General features: G+C 50.8%; 1 protein-coding gene across 4 annotated transcripts in view; it reads right to left on the reverse strand.

Moving 5' to 3' along the window:
* Window positions 1–4576: 4576 nt before the first annotated feature.
* Window positions 4577–25376, reverse strand: part of SLCO2B1 (solute carrier organic anion transporter family member 2B1) — a 52436-nt gene continuing 31636 nt past the window's right edge. For all 4 annotated transcript variants that reach the window (XM_006074068.4, XM_006074069.4, XM_025266418.3 and 1 more), the window contains 7 exons: window positions 20855–20957; window positions 16299–16656; window positions 13935–14100; window positions 9096–9259; window positions 7895–7959; window positions 7431–7551; window positions 4577–6424 (listed from right to left, as the gene is read on the reverse strand). In XM_006074068.4, the coding sequence (XP_006074130.3) occupies window positions 6244–6424; window positions 7431–7551; window positions 7895–7959; window positions 9096–9259; window positions 13935–14100; window positions 16299–16656; window positions 20855–20957 (1158 nt within the window). In that variant the 3' untranslated portion in view covers window positions 4577–6243. The remainder of the gene's footprint in view (window positions 6425–7430; window positions 7552–7894; window positions 7960–9095; window positions 9260–13934; window positions 14101–16298; window positions 16657–20854; window positions 20958–25376) is intronic.

The raw sequence follows: 25376 nt of genomic DNA on the forward strand, positions 1-25376 counted from the left end.
TTGATCCTCAGAAATTGGATGTTGTGTTGTGCTCAGTCACTCAGTCCTGTCTGACTCTTTGTAACCCCATGGACTATAGCCTGCTAGGCTACTCTGACCATGGAATTTTCTAGGCAAGAACACTAGAGTGGGTTGCCATTTCCTCTTTCAGAAATTGTGTGAGATAATAAACATTTGTTGTTTTAAGCTGCTAAGTTCAGGGATTATTTGTTACTCAGCAATTGTTAACTGCTACAGTGCTACATTATCACATTAAACCCTCATCACAACTCTTTGAAACATAGGATTTTTTTCTCCCAATTTTCTGATGAGAAAACCAAGGCAGAGATGAATGCAGTTGACTTCCCACACCTGGAAAGTGACGAGCTGGCATTTGTCCTCATGTCTATTGGATTCCAAAGCAGAGGGAACTTGGTTCTGTTTTCCCAGCGGGAATGTCTCCACCTTCAAGGTGAAGGTTCCAGTCATATCAGTTAGCAGCTACTACATCTGTTGTGTGTGTGTGAGTCAGGGACAAGTACGTTTATTAGAAAAAACACTGGGGTTTAAGAGGGGGATACCTGAGCAACCTTGGACAAGTTCCTGCCTCGGTTTCTCTAGCCATTGTGTGGAGATAATAGTTTTTGTTCTACATTCCTCACCAGGCAGCTTTGAGAATCAGTGTGAAGGGACTTTGTAAAATGTAATGCTGTGTAGTACTGTGATCATGGAGAGGCTCTCACAGTCTGCAGGGGAGACAGCCCCACAAGGTCACCTCTGTACACAAGGCCAGTGCTCCCTCTTTTCTTCCACCTGACTCTAGGTTCAGAAGACAGAGAATACTGAGAGCAGTTGAGGGTCCCAACCAACTGCTCCAGCATCATCCCTCACCATGATCTCTCTCTTGGACTACACTGTAGTCCTGCTGAACTAGTGGAAATTTCCCAAGCTTGACAGGAACTCTCTGTATTTTGAGCTTTTATCTGTGTAGTTTCTTCTCTCTGGACACTGTCCCCAACTTCTCCACCTGGTATGTTCCTACTCATCTTTTAAGACTCATCTTAGATGTCCAAACTCCTAGGATGCTGCTGTCGACCTGATTCAAGGCTTCCTACATCTCCTCTTCATTAGAACACCAGTCTCCTGCCTGAGCTCTTGGCATCCAGCTTCTTGTTTCCATTCAAAGCCCCCATGGTGCAGCCTGCAGTCTTTCTAAAGCACAAATCTTGTCATGTCAGTCCCTGCTTAAAATAACCAGTCAATTGACTGATCCATCAATCAGTGCTTCAAGGGCTCCTCTTTGCCCTCAGGAAGACGTCCAAAGCCTTCAGCTGGAAATCAAGGCTTGGTCCCCACAGGTATTTCCAGCTTCGGCTCTCCTCTCTCTCCCGATGGCCCTGCACATGTAGTACATCCCAACCACATCACTCTTGTACCGTATCTCAGACACACTTTGCTCTTTCTCTCTTTTTTTAAATGTGATTTTTATTTATTATGTTGTGCCGGGTCTTCACTGCTTCATGGGCTTTTCTCTAGTTGCTGGGAGCAGGGGCTACTCTTCGTTTCAGTCCGCGGGCTGCTCTTGTTGCAGAGTACAGGCTCTAGGTGCACGGGCTTCAGCAGTTGCGGCACAGGTTGTTGTGGCTCATCTCCTCTAGAGACAAGCTCAGTCGGTGTGGTGCACGGGCTTAGTTGCTCCCAGGCACGTGGGATCTTCCCAGACCGGGGTGGAACCTGTGTCACCTGCATTGGCAGTTGGATTCTTTACCCCTGAGCCGCCAGGGAAGCCCACACCTTGCTCTCTTATTCCTTCCTATCTTTGCTCTTCCCACTGTTTCTCATGCCCATTCACATATCCTCTACCTGGGGATTTCCTACCTAATCTTCAAGGCCAGCTCTGACTTAACCTTTTCTGGGAAGCCTTCCATGGTGGCTCCAGGGAGAATCCATACCGTGTCCTTCTCCCCTCTCCGAAATGACTACTCATGCTTTTGTTACTATTTGTCAGCTTATCTGCTTATACTGGGAGTTTCCCATCCTGGCCCCAAGGCAGCATCCCCAGCAGGGCCAGGACAGGGGTGTAGAGCAGCCATATAAATTGTTGGTTGATTGGGTGGTTGAATAAATGAATGAATGAATGGTCAGTGGATCCATCCTTGAACCATCACTTCTTGGCCAGCGACAGAACTGTTTCCAGCATTAGCCTGTTTTATAGCAAAAGGGGAAGCAGAAGGAAGGGACTGCTGGGACTGCTTGAAGACAGAAAGAAAATCAATAAAAATGTAAATCTAGTTGAGAAAAGCTGTCCCAGGCTGGCTGTGGGGAGAGATAAGACTGGGCTGGCTGAGCCCTGGCTGACAGGGGAAGAGAGATTAGGGGACAGGCAGAGCGGCAGCCAGGGCGGGGCAGAGGGAAGGTGTCTCCCCCCAGTGGCGCCTCCTCCTTCTGTCTTCACTGTCCTCTCGAACCCCCGTGTGCTCCCTAAGTTCTTTCAGGGACAGGAGAAGTGGGGGGAAACTTACAAACATTGGTCATCAGGGGTACTGTCTGTGAATGGGTATATTATCATTATTTTGTCTTCATAGTTTTTTAGGGTACAGGAAGTAGGAATAATCAACCTCACTTTACAGGTGAAGAAACTCAGAGGCAGAGAAGTTAAATCTTGCTCAGGGCCACACCATTAGTCAGTGGCAGAGTCCAGATTTGAACTGACTCTAAAATTCTGTTCTTTTTTCTCTATTCCACTGGAGGGCTACAGCCAGGCTTTAGATGATCCCCAACCTCTGAAATCAGATGCACAATTGTGTATAAGTCTGTGTGCATCTTTAATGGGGCGTCTATATCTTTTATCTGATTCCCTAAGGTGGTAGAGTCACCCACTCCTGTTGCTTATATGATGCTATGTCCCTGGAAGTGATGGCCTTTTAGCTGGAAGTTTGTGCAGGACTTCATGAAGCAAGACTGAGAGACTAACAATGGAGTGGGATGTGAACAAGGCCAGATGGATAGAAGGAAGAGCATATGTAGAGGTTCTAGGGGGAAAGAATTCAACACATCTAAAGAATGGCAAGAGTGCCGTAGGTTCTTGCTCCTTGTTTACTTCTGCTCCAATCATGGCTTCTGCAGGCGATCTGCCTGCCCTGCAGTTTCTCAGGATGGGTCTATGGCCCAAAAGAACTCCAGGCCAGGAATCAGGATGTCCAATCTGGTTCCAGTGCTGTTCTCAGCTGGTTTTACCACCATAGAATCTAGCAGGAGACTATACACCTTCTCCTCCAACTCCCAGGGACAGGGTGAGAAGAAAGAGAGTTAACAGGTGCAACTGCTCATGGCTTTTCATTGGCCAGAAGCCTTGTCAGGGAAGAGGCCTGCTCCCTGCATCTGGGAAGTCCGCTGGCCCTTAGCTGTTCCACCCCTGGCTCTCAGCCACACGTGTCTCTTGCGATTTACTCCTGGAGTCTCCTCATCCTGACCAGCTTGGATGATTTTAAGCACCTCAACTTCTTTGAATCTCAGCTCAACCCAGAGGTGGACTCAGCATGAAGCTAAGGCTGCTTGAGCATCAGGGCCTCTACTCAGGCCCAGGGAGAGGCTTCTGCAATACATCCCTGTTGTCAAGTTCTCGGGAAATTTGCAAAGGTTGACACTTTCACCACAATGGGTCAAGATTGCCAGTTCTTTCCACTCCAACGTCCCTTGTATCCCATCTTCCCTTTATGTAAGGTCGTTGGCATGGGCATTTCTGGAATATGGCTAAGGGGGAGTGGAGTTGGAGATCAATTTAATTTGGGCTCGTTGGAATATATTTATGTGGTTATCAATCACCTCCACGAAGAGATAAATCATTGCTAGCTACCTCTGTATAGAGAATGGCTTCTAGGAATCTTCCTATCCACAGTCCAACTCATTTGGCATTGTGACATCAAAGTGTCATATTCAGAGGTCATCTGGTGACATGAATGTGTTTTCTGCTGCCTTGCCCTGGAAGTATATGGACAATAGGGGAGAAACAGGTTTGAAATCTACAGAACCAGAAGCTAGTCTGTTGAAAATATTTCCAATCATCGGGGAAAATTTTGGAAAATTTGGAAGTGTGCACAACAGACAGTAAAAAAATCTTAGACTATTTTTCTGAATTGTGAGATACATTGTTTTGACTTCTTTTTAAATTCTAAGTAAATATTCACCTTCTTCCTAATTTTGTATTCTTCTGCTTAAAGAGAACTTCCCAAGTTGTATAAGCTCCAGTTCTCACAAAATTGAAGTCTAATCCTGGCTCCAGCATTTACTTTGTGTAATCTTGGTCAAGTTGCTTATCCTTTCTGAACCATTTCCTCTTCTGTAAAACGTGAATGACTATTTGGGCAGGTAAGGACTTGGAAAGCCTTGTGACCTTATTCCACTTCTGAAAATGTTACTAGAGGAAGTAGCCCAGCCAAAGGAAAATGAGACCAGGCTATACCGGGAGGGGAAGATGTAATATACAAGAAATAATGGTAAGCAATGAATCCAGTAAAACTTAAATCTAAATAACTGGAAATAATGTGGTTGCAAGCTGTAATGCAGTTTGTGAGAAAGATTTCTGTAATAGAAGAGACACTGTGCAAGAACAAATTTATTGATAAGCTATATTTATGATTCCAGATTATTTCTGCAAAATGTGGGAAACAAGAGGGAAGGAGGCGGAATATGAACATAGAAACAGCCTCATCTTGTTGGATGAGACTTTTAAATTTCTGGCATTGAAAAAATACAGGCTCAGATATTTGTTAAACATTTAAAGCTGTCATAGGTAGAATAAAAATGGGAATTAGAACATTTGTATCTCCCTCTTTCATATAGAATAGCCCCAAAGCCCTGCCACTGAGAGCTGCACAGAAGGCAAGAGCTTCTGGCTAAACTCCCAGCTTCTCCCCTGGCCCCCAGCACAGGGCTGCACCTGGGTTGGGGAAGCTCCTGCTGATGACTCCCTGTCTCCTGTCTCCCAAGGTTGGGTATGGGTGGTGACAGAATGGGCTGGGAGCAGGTTGGGAAATTCTCTCCCCTTCCCAGGAAGATAATCAAGCCAGATAAGACCTGGCCAGAAAACCAGACAAGGCCTGACACAGACAAGGGCCTGTTTGTTCAGACCCAACCAGCCCACAGACCCACTTATTACACAGAATCAGGCATTACTGTTCCCGGATCACAGGGCTGGGCATCACAAAGAACAGGTTCTTACGCCAACCCAGGCATCACCGAGAACCAGATGTTACCCCAATATGTGGGTGTCACAGAAGGAGACATTATCTACACAATCCCAGCTGACACACAGGATCAGGCACCGGGGAGGAAACGGTGAAATTAAGATTCTCGTCACAGAAGTCACAGTGGTGAGCCCACGTCAAACGTATGAAATCTTGGCAATACATGGATACCAGTGAGTCTATGATGAGTGGGTTTGGTCTTCGAAATTAGAAAATGCCCGAGAGTGGGGCCTGGATCCCCCTCACCACCAGGCAGAGAATAGGCCTCACCCAGATTCTGACACCTTGAGGGCAAGCGCTGGGATTTCCTGAGTCCAGAGAGGAGGCTCCAAGCTCAGCCAAGGCCCCTGAGGCCTTCACCAGGTTTCTGAAGGCCCTGCATAGCCTGGATGTCCTGAGTGTCTCGCCAATGCTCATGACTCTGCCTCCAGGGGGCGCCAAATAGACACCTCTCAATAGAGGCTGTACTGGACCCACGTTCAGGCTGAGTGGCGCTGGGGAGGAGACCTGAGTTGGATGTCCAGGCCACATAGATGGTCCCAGCTGGAAGACGCCTGAAAGCTGACAAGTTCATTTCCACCTGACCGAGATGGAGGCTGAGGCTCAGATGGAGGCTGAGGCTCCAGGTGAGCAGCAGAGAGGGGCCAGGACCCCAGTGTGTGGGGGAGCCTGGCCTACGAATGTCCACTTCTCCATCCTAGGGCCCTGGGGGGAAGATATGCGGTCCTTCCACCCAAGAAAGTCTGTTTCAGGTCAGCCTGTGTGGCTGAGGGAGAAAGGCGGAAGACCCTCATGCTCCAGGAGGGGTCAACACAACAAACCCCCAAGGAACTCTTTGGCTCAGATGAACAAACACAGGCCCAGAGAGGGTCAGTGGCTTGCTCGAAGCCACACATCAAGTTAGTGGAAGACTCACAATTGGAAAACAGGGTTCCCAATACCCCATTTCAGGCAAAGGGCCCTGAGGAGGTACTCGCCGTGGCTGCCACTCTTGGCTAGGCTGGGGCCCTGGGACAGCTCACACTCTGGATTCCTCAGGCTCCTTCTTTGCCTCTGATGCTAACAGCTGCTGCTGCAGGCCAGGGTTGGGTATGGTCGCCTTGGTCCTCTCCTCTTTGTCCTGCTGCCTTAAGATGGCCAAAATCAAGGCAAAGCAGGCCAGGGAGCCTGTCTTGAAGAAGAACTGGAGGCCGATGAACCTGGGAAAGAGTGAGGAACCCTTGAACTCAGGACCCCCCCATTCAAAGCCTGGATATGCTGGGGCTGGGAGCAGTCGGGTCAGCAATCATCACCCATTATGCAGTGGAGACACTGAGGCCTTGTCAGGGAGAGGCCTCCAGCCTCAGGGCAGTGGACCCTGTCACCATGGCTTTGGCTGGGGAGGCAGGGGAGCCCCTGAAGTTGATGCCCATGGGAGTCCTTCCTTTGAAGGTGGGAAAGGATCTGAAAAGGGAGCCCTGGGTTGGGGGAGAAGCCTGGGCATCTCCCCTGTCCTGCCCTGACTGCCTCATGGCCTGGGCTGGCCCTGCCTCGCTCTAGGTCTTTCTAAGGGCTCAAGGGGCCTGTTAGTTGCAACTCTGGATCACCTCGCCTGCCACAAGAGGATTCCTGCTTCTCTAATTCACCCCTCTTCTTTGAGTTTTCCTCCTCTAGGAAGCCCTCCTGGAACCATGCACTCCTCAGAGCTGGAAGTAAACAGCTCCCTGCTTCCAGACCTGCTAGTAAGTCCCTCTCCTTAACTGTCCATCGTACTCAGGGCCAGTAGCCTCTCTGCCTTCAGGTTCCTTTTGGGCTCCCCATTATACAGATGGGAAGACTGAGTCCCAAAAAAGGTAGGTCTCACAATGAGGGAGACAGAGCTGGGCCTGGATCCTAGGCCTCCGGTGTCCTAGATAGAGCCATCTTCCTACTCCATGCCAACTTCCTGTCTTTCTCACCACTGCTTGGCTTCCCTTAGTCTCCCCTCACTCAGCCCACCTTTGCTAGTTATCAGCTGTGTGACTTTGGGCCACTTACTTAAATCTCATTATCTTCATCCATCCAAAGGGGACACAATGTCTAGCTGGCGGGCCTGGGGATTAGCACTGGAGACAGCCTGTGTCACTTTGCAGGTGGGTGTCAGCAGACTCCCCTCCCTGATGGGACCCCAAGAATATTTTTAGCAGTTTCCCTACAGCCCCCTGGCAATTGACTCCCAGGTCTCACCGGTTTCGAAGGAGGTCATGGTCATAGTAGCGGCAGACGGCTTGACGCCCGCAGCTCTGGGCCCAGTACACACAGGTGGTGTCGATGGCACTGCCGTGGATCACGGGGCTGGGCATCCAGGCTGAAGGAGGAGGTGCTCAGGGGACAGTGGAACCTTGGCATCCCTGTACCCCTCACCCCGCCCCGTCCCTGGCACTGAACCACTGGGGCTCTGAGCCACTGCGAGCCTCTTGGCCCATTAAGTCCTCAGCCTTCAAGCCCACCCCTCACCCTCGTATTGGATGCCGTTTCCCCGATGGGCTCTTTAGCTGCTTGCACACCCACGTCTGGGGTACCTAGGTCAGATTTGGAGCCCATGGACCGGTGAAGCCTAAGGTCAGGCACTGGTTCCCACTCATCCCTGTGCCCCCCAGGCCTGGCACACAGCCGGTATCTGGACCAGTGGTCCCCAGCACGTTCTTTACCCAAAACTCTCATGAGCATGAACTGGATCCCCACAGCCAGAGTCTTGTCTTCTTTCTTCACTCCCCTAACAAGCAGGGAAAGAATCACATGAGGATTGAGAGGGCTCCAGCCTTCAAGGGCTTCTCACCATCCCCCTCTCCCCCACCACCCAACATCAGCCTGCCCCCAGTCTGAGGTCCTTGGTGGGTAGGGCACAGGCTCCACAGTCCCTTCAACCTACAGAGCCTGGTCCTACTATACCCACTGGCCATCAGGGACCTGTGCTGACCTGCCTGTGCGTCACAGCTCCCCTCTCTTCCCACCCTCTGGTCCCACCAAATTCTCCCCTTCCTTCTACACTTGGCAAAACTTGGAGCTGGGCAGTCAGACACATGGTTTAACTTCCCTGATCACTAAGATACCTCAGCCTGGGTGGCCCTGGTGACCACTGGCTCCTCTTCTTAGTAACCCCAGAGTGCTCGCTATGGCTCAGTTATTCTCTAGTGTGCCCCCCACCATGTCACCGCCATGTTGTAGGTATAGCATTATGCCCATTTTACAGATAAAGACACTGACAGATATTTAGACAGGTTGAATGACTTGGCCAAGATCCCACAGCTGATGGGTGTTAGGAGTCAGAATTTGTGCAGCAGACTGACTGCATTAACTCCTCTTAGGCTGCCTGCTGGGGCATCTGATTCTTCTACTTTTGCTCTTGCAGCCAGCCTGATTTATGGATCTACATTCCTTCTAATATTATAAGGCATCCCTCTTCTAATTTTCTAGAAAAGAAATAGGGAATAACATAATCCCAGCATAATGAAAATTTGGAAATATCCTGCTCTGAGGTCCTCTTATTCCAGCCCCCACCTCAGGAGGTGCTGACTGGCCTCAAGCGACAATTTGTCGGTCCCAGCAGGTATCCTCAGGACAATGGCTAGGAAGATCTTGGACCAAGAGGGAGTGCACAGCACAGGCTGGGTCCCCAGTGGGCACTTAATCTCCTCAACACTTGCTCCTGACTTTCTCTGAGCTTCAGTTCTCCTATCTATAAGATGGGGAGAAAACTTCATCTCAGCAGTTGCCATGAGGATGATGATACGACAGCCTGATTTGCTGCAGGGGCCCAGGACACCGGCTTCTTCAAACCCCTCCCTCTGGATTCCCTGTCCTGCCTGGACCTCTTGGAATCCCCCAGTTCAGGCACGCCCCTGCTTTCACCTTAGGATGAGCATGAAGGAGGGTGTGTGGGTGACGCTCGCCAGCGCGGCACCCAGGCTGACCAGGATCATGAAGGGAAGCACCAGGTGGCCGCAGGCCGAGTCGCAGGAGCCGGCTGGCACGGGGCCGCCCCCCGCCACGCAGCTGCAGTTGGTGTAGAAGACCTAGGGTGGGGAGGGGGGGAGAAGAGCCTTCAGAAACCTCTAAGGACAAGCAGCTGGCCAAGGGCACGAGGCTCCAGGAGGCGTGTGAGACAGCCACGGACACCAACAACAGCGAACTGGGGCAGAGCTGGCTGGATGCTGGGACTTCTGACCCACTGGCTGAGTCAGGATTGCTGAGTGCCAGACAGTATTTGGACACAGGCTGTCTGCACACAGGTGGGCTGAGGCTGTGGGGAGAGGCGGGCAGGGAGAAGAGAAAAGGGAGAAAGAACCAGAAGAGAGTCACCCCCAACACAGCACACAGACACACACATGCATGTGTATGTGCTCACACACTCTCACACACATACATTTAATCACACACTCACTACCTGTACACACACATACCGTCACACATACTGACACACCCCACACACATGCTCATGCACTTACACACACTCACACACCACATACGCTCACTCATTTTTTTCACCTGGCAATGTCAGAATGTTTGAAATTTCTGATGGTCTGTGCAAATACTAAAGCAGCAAAGAGTATTTGGGGGGAAGGAATTGGGATTTTCCAGTTCAGTGTCCCCCTTTCTGCGGAAGACCTTCCTGAGGTCTTCCCGGGCACTGGATGCTAGAGTGGATTCTCAAGGAGAGATTCAAGTACAGGATGGAGAGAGAGGCAGACATCACAGTGGGAGTCTTGGATCAGCAGGTAAGGGAGGACCAAGGAAGGCTTCACCAAAGAGAGGTGTTGGGTTTGGGTCTTGAGGAATGAATAGGAGTTCGCCAAGAGGAAAACTGGAGTAGAAGGAGTGCCAAATGTAAAATTACAGCGGCATGAAAGAAGCCAGAAATTCCTTGCATGTATGTGAGGGCAGAGGGAGGGCGCTCGGGGTGCAGGGATGCTGTGTGCTGGGGCCACACTGTGAAGAGCCTTAGACACAAAAGGGAACCGACTGCTGTCTCCAGAAGAGGGTGGGCCAGGTACCCTGTCAGCCATCCTGCTGAGTGATTTAAAACACTGGATAAAACATTGAAAGCAATGTTCTGAAAGTATCCACAGGCTGGAAAAAAGGAAAAACTCCTCAGGTTCAGAACTAAGTGAGGTGAACCCAGGGAGGCGAGCAGAGTCCTGACACAGGTTTTGGTTGGCAGGGTGTTTGCAGAACGCTGTGCGATGGAACACAGCTTTCCGGGGTTTGGGAGCTGCAGGGCCAGAGGACAAGCCCTGGCCCTCCCTCCAGCCAGGTGAAAAGCCCAATAGGGGACACCCGGAAAACTGGGACCCCACCAAAGGCTGAAGAATGAAGAAAAGCAGACCACTTTCTAAAGTGCAAGGAAGTGTCCTCAGGCTGGCGTGGGGAGCATTTGATTCCATCCTTCATTCCCACCCCCAGGTGGACTGGAAAAGCCCCAGGTCTTTCAGAATTGGTCTATACCACTTCAGGCGCCTGAAGCGGGCAAAGCTGAGCCAAGAAGACCTGGCATTGCTCCTCTGCCCTGTACATCAGTTTCCCAACCAGTGTGTCCCAGAGGCCCTCGGCCTCAGCCAAGAGACAGGTGAGCAGGGATGCCAGCGGCCCTCGGGATGACCTGGTGAGCTCCGGGCAGAGAGAACCCTCTGGGACTTTCACCTCCAGCTGCGGCAGCTGTAGACTCTTCCTAGTGTGGAAAGGGCTGGGAAGCCCTGACGTGGATGCCCAGAGCCACAAGGAGACTTTAAGCATGGGAGACATAAGACCTGATGGCACACAAGCTGCTCTGCTGATTCGAGGGTGGACCTGACCCAGGAGGGAGGTGAAGAGGCAGGAGGGAGGGAGAGTGGGATTGGAGAAAAGGGTTATCCAGAGAGATACTGCTTTGGCCAGAATGTTCATTCGGGTTTTTTCCAAACATACATCATATGGGAAAACCTGAACTAACCTTTTGGTCAACCCTGTATTTAGGAGGTGGAATTAGGGCAAGGTAAGACACACACACACACACACACACACACAGAGAAACAGAGAGAGGAGAGATTGGAGACCTAGGATTCCAGCTTGGGTGACTGGGTATTCCATCCATTGCACAACAAGGCTATGCTGGCCATATATGGGCCCCCCCTGAGCACACACCATTTGGACCTTCACCACACTGAGCAACTCACTGGGTTGGAGATAAAATAGAGGGACAGGTAAGTGGAGAAATATAACAAGGCCAGGTTACCAGACGTGAACAATCCTGTTTTGAGAGGCAGAACGTTGCTGGGAGGGATGAAAAAGCTACAAGCCTTTCTCTTGGGGTTTTCCCAGCCCTTTATTCATATTCATCTAGTTCCACGGCAGGAAGTTCTTCTTATGAATGGCTTAAATCTCTCGAGCTGCTTCTGAGTCTCACTCCCTAGGGCCCCACCCCCTAAGCCCTAGATGCTGCCAGCCATCCACGTCTCCTTTTTTCCTCTGGTCCTTTACTCATTCATAAATGGTTACTGAGTGCAGCTGTGACGGACACTGACTGACTCATCCCTGGGCTGAGGAGCTCAAGTCGGCCTGAGGAGGCAGGCTCATCAAGGGACAATTCCAGGACTGCCCTGGCAGTCCAGAGTGACTCCTGGTCCAGGAGGATTCCACATGCCACGGTGTGTCTGGTGCCACAGCTACATAAGCCCATGCACTCTAGAGCCTGTGCTCTGCAACAAGAGAGGCCACTATAATGAGAAAGCTGCACGCTGCGACTAGAGAAAGCCTGTGTGCAGCACCGAAGACCCAGCACAACCAAAAATCAATCAATCAATCAATTTTAAAAAGAGAAACAATTCCAGGCCCATGTGACAGTTTCTGAGTGTCAACCAGGACTCAGCTGCACCCTCCCCCAAATGCCATGCCTAACACCACCTCTGAGGGTGCTCTGGAGAGGGAGCTGGGCTCGGAGGCCACAGCCCTTGGTTCTAGTACCAGCTTTGGCATTAAAACTTTGGGCAATGCCTTGTCCTTTCCTGGGCCTCCATTTCCCATCTGTATAATGGGCATGACAGAAATGTGTATAACCGCATCCTTAAAATTTCTCAGGCTGAGTGCTTTTCATGGATCATGTCATGTGGCTCTTCACTTAATAAATGTATCTAGATGAAGAATTCTGCACAGTGCCTGGTGTATAGCAGGCACTCAATACTCTCACCCCCACTTCGCAGAGCAGGAAACTGAGGCACAGATTAAACCATTTGCTGAAGGTAACAGAGCCAGCTGGAAGCAGAACAGGGGTCTGAACCAGATAGCCTGGCCTCAGTGCTCATAGCCCCATATCTGCAGGAGCTCACAGTCACCTCGAGGATCCTGCCCCAGCCACCAGGGCCTGCGGATCTCTAGAAGGGTCTCAGGGAGATCAAGGTTAGGACAATGAGTGCTAGGACGCTTGAAAAGGCTTTGATTGCGACTATTCCAAGTGCAAACTATACGTAGCTCGGGAGGCACCTGGCTGGCTTCTGAAGTACCATCAGCCAGGTGCTTCCCTCCATGCCAGCCTGTGCGGCCCAGGTCCCTCCCCATAGGGATCTTGGGCTTAGAGGCTGCTGCCCAGCAGGACACAATGGCAGGGGTTCTGCATGATGTGGGTGGGACTCTGGAGAGAGGGAGGTATTGTCATAACAACCAGCCTGACACTACCCATCCCACCACACACACACACACTATATTCCAGCCTGGGCACCCGAGAAAGGTGAGTATTGTCCCTGTTTGTCCTTCGGGGGCAATGAGGAGAGAGGAGGGGAGGAGCCAGCTGGTCCCGGTGGTCTTTCTAAGGTTCCCATAGAATGCACTGCCGTTAGTTATGCTGCCCACTCCTCCCCTTTTCTCCCCAACACCCCACCCCTGGGATCTCCTTGAGAGCAGATCCTCTTGGCTCTGGGTCTGTCCTTAGCCCCCAGCACAGGACCTGGCACAAAGGTGGGGCTCCACAAAGGTTTGTTGACTGAGTGATTGGCTAACGGAATGGGCTCATTGCTCCAGCCTTTCCCTCACCTCCCTGCCTCCTGGTCTGCATTCTACTCACCTTCCTCCACACTATGGCCTCAAATGTGATCAAACACAGGTCTGACCTCCCCTGCTCAAAACCCATCCAAGTCTCCCCACTGCTCTCCAGATAAAGTGTCTACTCATGGCCCTTCCCTATTCGAGGCCCTTCCTTGTCTGGGGCTTGCTTTCCCTCCATGAACTCCTAGGCTTCTGTTCTAACTGTATGTGCATGTGTGTGTATGTGTGCCTACGTGCCGTGTGCTGGGCCCTCCCTGCCGGGAAAGCCCTTCCCTAGCTTGCCTGCTCACCCTTGAAGATCCAGCACAAATGCCACATCCCACGAAGCCTTCTGGGACCCTCCCAGGTGGGCTACATCTCCTTCCATCATTGATTGTCCTTGTGGGGACCGCTTCTGTCTTTCACGACCCCTGGAATTCCTGAGTTACTTCCTTCTGCCTGGACAGCTGGGACCAGATCTGATTCACCTCTGCACTCGGGGCCCTGGCACAAGACTGGCAATGAAGGCTTATTGAAAGAATAATATTCTGTATCTGCCAACAGAAGGAGAAGACAGCTGATAAACAGAAAGAAGAGCCAGAGAATGAGGATATTCAGAGGTGGAGGGTGTGACAGGCGCACAGAGACAGGAAGAGCAGAGCCCGTGAGAGGCAGGGGGCAGCCGGAGGCCTGACCCACCTGGCTTTTGTCTGGAACCTCCTGGACTACCCGGCTTCTGCAGCCTGCATGGCAGGGCGTGATGTACTCCACACGAGAGCTGGAGTCACAGACAGGGTTAAAGTCGTCTGAGGGACAGGAACAGGACTCCATGCAGCCTGGAAATAGCTCCAGGCCAGGCTGAGCGCTGGTGGGAGAGAAGGCCGGCATGGTTGGTCTGGTTCTCCCTCCCTCAGGCCAGGGCTACCTTGCCCCTGCAACCTCCCCTGAGAGCCATGGTCAGATTTCAGCTGTGCACAGAGGTTTTTACTATCAGAGCTGTTCCATGACATGCAGTTGTGAGCCTCTCGCCAAGGAAGCTGCAAGAGGCCTCCAACGGGAGAAGTGGGAAGCAGGGTGTGGGCCAGAGGCTCTGAGACCCCTTCCAGCCCCAAGATCCTACAAGTTGTTGAGCTGCTTCTGTGACCATCTCTGTTCCTCAGTGACCCTCTTTTTAGGGGACATAAGATAAATTCTTCCCAGAATTTAGTCTCAGATGAAAAGTACCTTTATCTCGATGAGCTGGATTGCTTCCTTTTCTGATAAAATTAGAACTATAGGTGTGGGGTCTGGTCAGGGTACCTGAGTAGCTGTGAGGTCTCCGACCTGTTCCTGCCTCTCTCTGGCCTCAGTTTCTCTGCCACCTCTGCAGATTCCCTCTCCCTATTGCCATCCTGCAGTCTCACGACCTCCCTCTCACTCTCACTCCCCTGTTCACTGCCCAGGGCATGTCTCGGTCCCATCTGACTCCCTTTGAGGGTCTGTTCCCAAGTCTCAGGAGATCCCCTGCTCTACTCTGGCCAGGGCCAGGCACACGGGGACAGGAGATCAGAAGGGAGGGGATTCCTTGCTATCATCATCTGTGAAATGGGGATAATGGTAGGACCTCTCCCAGAGATCCCACAAGGGTTCAGTGAGATGGAATATGGGAGCGTCTGAGCACATGGAAGACCCTCAGTTCTTGGCAGCTGCAGATACCATTAGTTATGATGGAATATGAGAGTGAAAGTGAAAGTAGCTCAGTCGTGTCCAACTCTTTGCGATCCCATGGACTATACAATCCATTGAATTCTCCAGGCCAGAATACTGGAGTGGATAGACTTTCCCTTCTCCAGGGGATGTTCCTAACCCAGGGCTCCCACATTGCAGGCTGATTCTTTACCAGCTGAGCCACAAGGGAAGCCCATGATGGAGTATGAGAAATTCTCAATTTGTTCAGTTGGTCCCTAAAGGCTTCTTCAATGAATTAGAACCCAAAGCTCAGTGAGTAATTGCAAGAATATAGAGGAGAATCTGGGTCAGATGAAATGTCGGGTCAAGGTGAGGGGCCTGTGAGGTAGGCTGACTTTTCCCCATTTGCTTTAAAAATAAAAACTGTGGTAAATATTCATTTACTTTTTAATCTAAAAATGATTAAAAGGGCCTGGCTCCCTCCTCTGACCAGAGGCTTCATGAGGGCCTGGTTGAAGCCCCTCTTCCATGCCCAGAAGGAGGCTCTGCAGACCTTCGAGAAGAGAAGGGATGAGGAAAGAGGGGAGAGGTCGACGAGCTGGGACCTGGGACAGGGTGGGCAAGAGCTGAGCATATCTGCACTGAGCCTCGCCCACAGCCACACAGAAGGAGCCCCAGGTGTGGAGAGTTGGCACGGGGATGGAGGGAGGAGATGCCAAGGGGAGGAGTGAACAGAGCACGTTGGGGGATGTTAGCTGGGTGTTGTGCCAGCCTGAGCCTGGTGTGGCTTCCCAGGAAAAATGCAATCATTCTGGAGAAGAGGCATCAATGGAACTTCCAACATCCTCTCCAAGATGGTTCCCAAGGGGAGAGAGTCTGTGTCCACGGGGTTTAGGGGGCAGAAGGGGAAGGGAGAGAGGTATCAGAGGCTTTCCTCCTGGAGGGTAGAGGTGCTGCCCCTCACATCTGGGGAAAAAGACTGGTACTTTAGGGTCACAGGACAACAGGATTTTAGCTCCCAGTCTCTAAGGACCAGAATCTCCAAGGTCTCCAGTCCAACTCCCTCCCAGGGCATATGTTCTCTGGGCAGTGTTCCTGAGAAGGGCCTTCTTACATGTGCCATCCACACAAGTGGTCTTGCCCTGCCTCAGCCTCCAGCCCTTCCCAGACCTGAGCTGTCCTGCCCACAAGTTCCACCCCTACCTGGTGGTGACTGACACCTTCACTGAGCCTTCGAGGGAGAAGTCCCACTGCTCACAGCGAGCCAAGCAGGGAGAGGTGGGGAGATGTGAGGTGGGGGCTACTCCACTGACCTGGCCTTTTCTGGGCCACCCCCTTCCTATGCCCCTGGTACCCTCCTCCAGCTTATGCTCACCGGCTCTCAAACATACTCACCCAGGCTCGTGGCTGATGCCTGCAATCTGATGGGAAGAGCAGCCCATGAAGAAGAGGGGTGTGCTGAGGACCAGGCAGCACAGCGCCCCCAGCAGGCAGAGGGTGCCACAGTGCATAGGGCCCAGGCGGAGGCGCTTGACCAGGATGCCCCCGACCACGATGCCCACGATGGCCAGCGGGATGGTGAGGCAGCCTATGAGCAGGTTGGCGTAGGACGCTGTGACAGAGAACTGGCGCTCCAGGAACTTGGGCAGGAAGGTGGCCATGCCTGCCACCATGGACGACACGCACACCTGGGACAGGACCACCAGCAGAAAGATGGGGTGGCGCAGCGTCCTCAGCAGCACCCTGGGGAAGACTGTCGGGGCAAGCGGCGGGGGGGGGGGGGGACGGTCAGGGCGGGCTGGCCTGCCACACGTTTCCATCCCGTCCCGCCCTGGTCAGCTTGTTCCCTGTCTTTCATCCTGTCTCGTCCCATTTAATTCTATTGCATTGAGTTTCATCCCATGACATTCCATTTCCTTCTGTTTCATCTTTGAAGTTCGGTTGCATTTCATTCCATTGAGTTAGACTGCATTTTAATCAACTACATTTCTTTCCAATTCATTTCCACTCAAGATGCAATTCCATGTAGTCTGCTTCTATAGTATCCTGTTTGATTCTCATTCAGCTCGTCCCATCTCATTTCTTCTCTTCTATTATCCATCTCATTTCCTCTGTTCTACTGTCCATCTCATTCCCCCCACTCAGTCCTTTCGAGCCTGTCCTGCAATAGCTCTTTCCAAGGTAACCCAGGCCTCTGTCTTCCCTTCTGTGTCTCCAACATGGGACAGCACCCACTGCCTTGATTTCCCCATTCCTAGTTTATGTTTTTCCACAGCACTTTACCTAACATACCACACACTTCACTCATTTAACCATTTTATTGTCACCCAGTCAGAATGTAAGCATCATCAGAGCAGGGATTTTTATCTATTATGTCAATTGCTGAATCTCCAGGGCCCAGGCTATAGTAGGCACTCAATAAATATTTATGGAATGAATGAGAAAATGAGTGAATGCACATATAGACTCAAGGTGATCAAACAGCAAAATGTTAGGGTGGAAACTAAAATCTTCAGAGAAGGTGAAAACTGAGCAGGCCTGGTGCTTGGCAGCTTCCTGGAGGCAGAGGCAGGGCCTGAAGAAAGGGAGGATTTGGAGTGGGGGAGTCCTCCAGGGGAGAAGCCAGGGCAAAAGCCGGGAGCCAAGAACAGAAGGGATGGCTCTCCCCTCTTCTGCCACCTCCTAAACCAATGCCTATGTACAGGTATCCTCGCTGCAAGTCGACACATTGAGTCAGTCCCGAGGTCTGGGCTTCAGGGCCTTCATCAGCTGGGCCACCCAAGGTGATGCCCAAGAAGGCTTTGTGTGACCTCTCTCCACTGACAACAGAAGAGAAAGACATGTTTCTGCCCTCAGAAGGCAAGATGAAGTTAGAGACACAAGGCGTGAAGGAGACAGGAGAAAAGGCCTTTCTAAGAAGAGGCATCAGGGTATCAGGGACTTCCCTGGAGGTTCAGTGGTTAAGACACCACATTTCCATTGCAGGGGGCATGTATTCAATCCCTAGTCAGGGAACTAAGATCCTGCATGCAGCATAGTGGCCAAAAAAAAAAGAAAAAAGAAAAAAAATCCTGATTCATACCAATAGGTCATTCTATAGGATTATATCTAAAATAATAAACACTATTTATTGAAAAATAAAAAAGAAAAGAGGCATCAGAGGCGCAAACTACTTGCCAGGCTGGGCTGAGGGGAGAGATGGACATGGGCTCCTCTGGGCTGAGTCTGGGGTGGGGGGGTCCCTTCTGTTCCTGCAGCAGCAGGGCCAGCGTCCCTGTCATGGGAAGTTTCTGTTTGTCCTCAGAGCATGGGGAGAGCCAAGCCAGCTGGTTCCCTAGCACCCTGGCCTGGCCAAGAACACTTCTCCTTGGGCGCCAGAGAATAAAAACAAAGAGTCTAGGCAGGGTGTAGCTGGGAGAGCTGGGGCTGTGGAATTCCCCCTCCTTCGTGTCCCAGGCCTCCTCCTGTCTGAGTCCCTGGCCACACACGCAGCACATCCAGCTGGCACTTGGAGTGGGGAAGATGTGACACCAGGCGTTCACCCCAGCCAGCTGCTCCACTTTCCTCCCTCCTTGAACTGCCCTGGCCAGGAGTAGCCTGGGCTTGGTCCAAGCCATACACGTGACCTCATGGTACAGGTAGGGCCAGGAGTGGGGCAGGGACTGGCCCAAGTTCATCTAGGAAGGTCTGAATCAGGCCAGGAGTTGCTGGGGGTTTCCTGACTCCTGGTGTCAGGGTCATTTCCCCTCTGTGCCCCAACTCCCACCCCAGCCTACATTCTTAGGCCTCTGGCTGCCTGACTTCAGAGGGAGGGCTCCATCTCATGGATTGCTTCCATCCCGTTCTCCTGGGCTAATCAATGCAGTGCAGTTCCTTCCTATTCTCTATCTCCCTTCATCATCTTCAATTGTCCCTAGGACAGATGGAAAATTCCTGGAGGGCAGGGTTATGCCTATAGCTTAGATAAGGGATACCTGAAGGGGAATTCCAGGGCTGTCTGTAGCTCAGAGACTTTAGCTAGACAGGTGCTTCCCTTGGCTCATCACAATGTCTCCTCCTCTTGGACAAGCCAGGGCCTCTCACCACTTAGAGACTGCGTCTCCCTTATCAGACAGGAGAACCTCCTCCAGCACAGAAGGCAGGTCTCCTCCATTAGCCAAGGCAAGTTCTCCCCTGAAGTCCCATTCAGGAACTAGGTATCCTCTATCAGACAGGGACTTATGTCTCCCCATCAAACAGCACCTCTCCCAGCTCAGGGACTATGTCTCCCCCATCAGATGGCCTTTCCTTAGCTCAGAGGCTGTCTTCTTCTAAGAATTTAGGATTCCAGCAGCTGAAAGACTATGTTGATTCTTCTATCTGCCTCTCCCTCTCCCAGTCCCAGGTTGTCAAGGCCAAACCTTAGGATCAGACTGGCCTCCCTGGAGCTCATCAGGAAGCCGAGAAGCCTGCCTGTGCCAGCCCTGTCTTGGTCTCTCCTAGGATCATGTAGGAGCTTGAAACCATCAGAGATAATCTGGCCCAGGACACCCACTCTAGGATCCAATTTCTGCGACTGGCCCCAGCTTTCTTCTGGGCTGAAGCCAAAGCAATGATTAATAGGCTCTTCCATGGAGCAGGGCACTGGGGCCTTCCAGCAGCTGGGGGTGACCTCAGGTTAGGGAGTCTAAGCCCCTGCCTCTAGGTTCAGCCTCATAGGTTCCAGGCCTTTCTTTCCCTAGGAATAGAGGACAACCAGGCTACTGGTACCCTACATCAAATCCTAGGACACCAGGGGATAGGTGGCTGATATCCTAATATCAAATCTGAGGACACCAGGGGCTAGATTACTAGTACCCCAACATCAAATCCTAGGAAACTTTCCCCAAGAAACTCCCCTAATTAACTTCTTAATGCAAAAGTCCTTGGGGATGGGGGGGGGGTGGTTTAAACAAACCGTGTGGTTATCACCCTCCTAAACCACAGGCCACTCAATTTACTGTCCTGAGATATGGTCAGAATAATAACAGCAGGGCAGAGATGATATTTGAAAAAATAATTGTACCTTATATAAGCATAGTTTTTTAATAGTATGTAAAGGACCTTCCATTCATTATCCCATATGAGTCTCCTAACAGTCCTTGAGAGAGGCAGAGCAAGGATTACTGACCCAGTCTTTTAGATGAGGAAACTCTGGTTAGGGGATGAAAGTAACTTCTAAAAGATCGTACACTGGGCAGTGCCAGGGGTGGGCCTCTAAACCACCCCTTCTTCTGAGTTGCCATCCTGTGCCCTACAAGATCCCGATGCACAGGAGGCTCTGTGTTTGCAGGATCAGACTCTTTAGATAGGATGACGTGGCCACAGCATGGACCCTGGTTACTGATCAATTTAGCTCAAAGTCTCAGGGGCAGAGTGACATGGATTTCACCCCTCACTGTACAGATGGAGAAACTGAGGCCCAGAGAGGAGGAGCAAGGACCCAAGATGAAAGTCTAGATTTCTGGACTTCAGCCCAGAGTTCCTTTCACCCATGCTACAGCCAAAGACTTTAATAAAAAAAAAAAATTACTGAGAGCCTCCTGTTTGCAGGCTCTGTAGTGGGAGGAGAAAAAGGGTCACCGATGAGCCATCACAAGCCAGACCCTCAGGAGCTCACAGTTTGGTTGGACAGCACAGATCTGAGCTGATACAGGAGCCCTGAGAGTTCAGAGAGCTGACAGCAGGGAGAGCCAGACTGGGGGATGGAGAGAATGGCTTGACTTAGAGGTACAAGGAAGCTTTTAATAGATAGTGATAAAAATGATGTTCTAGGCAAAAGGGATCCTATGAGCAAAGTCTTACAAGAAATGTATGGTGCTTATGAGGGGCCTGTAGATATGGAAGATGAATCAAGAAAGGCAGACAGGGGGCTGGGTTCTGTACAGTCTCACCTGCCCCTCTGGCCCCACCTCTGGCCTCAGCTCACTTACCTTTGATAAACTGGATCACAGTCAGGTCTGGGGCAATCTGAGCTAGGTTGTCTTTCTTCTCTGGGGAGTCTGCAGGGCTCTGCTCAGAAGAGGAATCCTCACCCTGGGAAGACACACGGCCGAGGGCAGTCAGTTAGATGCCCAACATTCTGCTCAGAAGTGCTGCGGGCGAGGGAAGGGAGCTCTGGGGGAGGAGAGGACGCTGGGTCTGTCCCTGCCAGCAGCGTCCCATTTGTTCTCGGCCCCGTAGATACTTAGCAAGTGGTTTTTGAAAAGTGGATGAAATTCCAATGGCTGAACTTTATCACACCATTATTAACATCATAATAATCAACATGACCATGAAAGTTCCCGCAACCACCACCGTCATTATTTTCATTATCTTAAATATCACCCCCGTTCATATTACCAATTTCACCACCAATGAACAACCAAGATTGGCCTTACTATTGTTGTTGTCTCTGGGAAGGTCACCAAGCACCTGCACAATCTCACAATCACTGCCATCATCCTGTCACTTTTCCCCTCACATCACCGGCAACAACGTCATTATCAGAATCACTAATGTCGTTATCCCTGTCTCTCCCGTCATTGTTATCCCCACCACCGTCTTCACCACAACCAGCAGCATCGCCAGCTTCTATATAAGGTTATCACCGCACTATCTTCAGTTTTATATCACTCATGGCTGTCATCATCTGGAGAGTCACCACGAGCAGGTGCCTCCAGGGCTTGTCCTGTTCCATCCTGTTTGCAGCAACAGGAAGGGATCTGGATTGAGGGAGGCAAGAGGCAACAGCCCCCTTATCCTCTTGGAAGCGTCAGACCACAGCCAGAGGGGATTGCTCAGCCCCTGGACCACATTGCGAGGAAGCTCACAGCTACCCTGGGGTGTGCTCTTCCATGTGGGAAAGGATGGCTTCTGTGCAACTCCTAAGAAAAAGGTCTTCAATCCCAGAAAAGAGATCAGGGGTGATACAATTACAGTCTTCTGACTGCACCAAGGAGGGAAGGATAAAATGATAAATAACGGTTAATGGTTATTAAGCACTTACTACCACCCCAGTGCTCTTTCAATGACAAGACTGTTAACTCATTGAAACCCCACAGCAACTTTCTTAAGAACAGTATAATCCCTGTTTTTCAGGGGAATAAAACTGGGACACAGAGAGATGAAGTAATTTGCCCGGTCACACAGCTAATAAGTGGTCTGGCTAGGACCTGAATCCAGATGGCTTGACTCCAGGGCCTGTGTGCATTTGGTCAGTTCACCCTAAAGGCAGGAGGGAACCAATGCTCTGAGCGACCCAGCACTGAGTGCTGCGTAGTCTACCTGCCCTGCTCTAATACAACAATGCTTTCATACAGGTACTATTACTGTGCACATTTTTATATGAGTAACTAAGTCTTAGAGAAGTTGCTACTGGCACAGGGTCATTCAAATATAAGTGATCTAGTGAAGTCTGATTTTACTACATTAAAAAAATTTTTTTTAATTTAATTTTTTGGTTGCACTGAGTCTTCGTTGTTGTGCCCTGGCTTTCTTGAGTTGTGGAGAACAGGGGCCGCTCTTCATTGCAGTGCTTGGGTTTTTCGTTGCAGTGGCTTCTCTTGTGGTAGAGCACAGGCTCTAGGAGCATGAACTTCAGCAGTTGCAGCTCACGGGCTGAGTAGTTGGGGCACACAGGCTTAGTTGCTCCGTGGCACGTGGAATCTTCCCGGACCTTGGATCGAACCCGTGTCCCTTCATTGGAGGGTGGATTCTTATCCACTGTACCACCAGGGAAGTCCTGATTTTACTACGTTTTTATTTGCAGTCTGAGACGAGGATTAGAAGCAACAAGTTCCATGGAAGAAGACTGAAGCCCAGTGTGACAAGCAGTTTGGACAAGGCTGTCCTGGGAGGAAGTGAGTTCCCCATAACTAGGAGCATGCTAGCACAAGCTGGCTTCCCTTGGTCTGGGGTGCTGTCCACCCTGGGGAAGGGTGGGTTGGGCTGGACAGTCTATCTGGGGTCTCAGTTCTGCCTCTTTTCTCCCCATAGAGCCTCTGTGAGGCCCCTATAAGCTTCATCCTCTGGCTGGTATATGACACCTTCTCTTCTGTTGCCCATCTTTTTTGCTAAGGAGCAAATGTGAGATTTCCCCACATTTTAGAACCTCCATAAGGGCTCCCACGCCAAGAGTGCCCTGTTCCAAGCCTCCTCCACCTTGTTTCCAGGTGTTGACTGGCTTAAGCCTAGCCTCGCCCCGGTAAGGAAATTTATTCCAAAATAAGTTCAAGTGTGTTTGTTCCCCTGTGGGCTTCTCCCTTCCTCCTCTCTACTTCTATCCCAGCAGGTACTGGGCTCTGGATTCTCTGGCCTTAGGGGAGGTTTGTGGCAGGGCAAAAAGTCATGGCTGCAAGATTCTATCCCTTCTGGCTTTTGTTTCCAAAGCCTGACTCCATCGAGAAGATTACACTGAGAGTTGTGGGGAGTGTGAGGTGAGAGGGAGGCCCCTGAGCAGTCTGTGGGTTCCCTGAGCAGCAGGAAGCCACATAGCCTCTGTGACAGTGCCCAAGGAAGCAGTTCACTTCAAAGAGGCAGGCTGCAGACTGACTGAAAGAGGCTGAGTTCCCATGTTCCCACCCACATGGAGCTCCTCAGCCCCAAACAGGTTGAGGGGGACCACATGGGCCATGGGGAATTGAGGCTGATGCCTGCTGGGGGTGCGGTGGTGGTGAGGATGGGACCTCCCTGGTGCCTGGATATCCTGTAAGACCTTAGGACATTTGCTTTACCTTGGTGGGAGAGCCCTGAGAAAGGCTGAGGTTGACTTTCCTGCTGAGCCAGCAGGATGGGCCTTCAGAGTAGAAGTTGTGATTTTCAGAGGAAACCCGGAATAATCTACCTTATAGACACTTAGAGTCTGAGTCAAACCTTGTTCGGTGTCTCTCCTCTGAGCTCTGCAAGAGCAGGGACCATGTTTACCTCCTTCCCTGTTGAAACCCTGGTGCCTAGCACGAGGCCTGGAGGGCAATGGTGGCATCTGAGGAACAGCTATGGAAAGAAGGAGTGCAAGAGATGGCTCCAACGGGCAGTGGGTACAGGCAACACCAGGCTCTTGGAAGAAATGTAAGAACATCAACAGGAGATGCTATTGTGTTGGCAGGAAGCTTGACACTATCTGAGATGCTATCTCCCAGACTATAGTCCTTCTTTTGCTCCAAATAAAACTTAACTCACAACTCTTGTGTTGTGCTTTTTTTTTTTTTCCCAGTTGACAGTAACTTGTACATCACCCAACTAGCATGGGACAGAACTAAGATTTAGCTTAAGCCTGCCTGAGTTAAAAACACACATCTGATCCACCAAGCCCATGAATCAGAGATCTGGTGCAGGGCTGGCAGAATTAGAAAGCACCATTGTGGGAGGATGTGAAGGGGCCTGAAATCTGAGTCTTATTTTTCTGGATGAGGCGCTGTGGGTCTGTTATTCATTTGTGTCTCAGAGCTGTGCTATCTAACACACCAGCCACCAGCTTCATGTGGTCACTGAGCACTGGAACTGTGACTAGTCCAAACTGAGATGGGCCAGAGTGTAAAGTACGCATTGCATTTCAAAGACTCAGTATGAAAAAAAGGAATGGAAAATATCTCACAATTAGTTTTTTATACTTATGGTAAAATGGAAATATTTTAAATATAGCAGATTAAAGAAAATATTTTGTTAAAATTAATTTCTTTTACTTTTGAATGTGGCTACTAGACCATTTGGGCTTCCCAGATGGCTCAGCAATAAAGAATCCACCTGCCAATGCAGGGTTTGATCTCTGGGTCAGGAAGATCCCCTGGAGAAGGAAAAGGCAGCCCACTCCAGTATTCTTGCCTGGGAAATCCCATGGACAAAGGAGCCTGGGCAAGTGACAGTCCATGGAGTCACAAAGAGTGGGACCTGACTTAGCAACTAAATAACAACTAGACCATTCAGACGATGTTTGTGACTCATGTTGATATTTCTTTTGGACATGCTCTCTTAAGGAGAATTAGAAACTCTCCTTACTCCATTCTCAGGCCTAGCCTAGCTGTAGGAGAGCATGTGGGAAGTTCCTGGGTCCCAGAGGGAGAGGGTACCGCCCCAGGAATGGGAGTAAGGAGGGTGGGGATAGATTGATTTCTTCCCAATCTTCCTATTGGGGGTGGGGCAGGCCCATCCTTCAGACATGCAGCATCTTGTGAGTTCCTTGCCTGGGGTTCCTTGACCCCAAGTAAACAGTAAAAGCCGCAGTGACATCTGCTGCGACATGTGCACACCCTCTGTGGTCTACACTGCACTTTCACATCCACCCTGTCATTTAATTCCCACAACAGTCTGATGGAGGGATTATTATTGCACCTACTTCACAGAAGAGGAAACTGAGGGCCTCCCCCAAAAGGGCATGTGTCACCGGGGAGTAATTGGCAGAGCAGTCTCCGTTGCCACCCCCAGCATCATCTTGCTTTCTGGGGTTTGGAGACAGGAAGGGAAGGACAGTCCTTCAGG

The sequence above is a fragment of the Bubalus bubalis genome, chromosome 16 (genome assembly GCF_019923935.1).
Source record: "Bubalus bubalis isolate 160015118507 breed Murrah chromosome 16, NDDB_SH_1, whole genome shotgun sequence".
In the NCBI taxonomy this organism is placed as follows: Eukaryota; Metazoa; Chordata; class Mammalia; order Artiodactyla; family Bovidae; genus Bubalus; species Bubalus bubalis.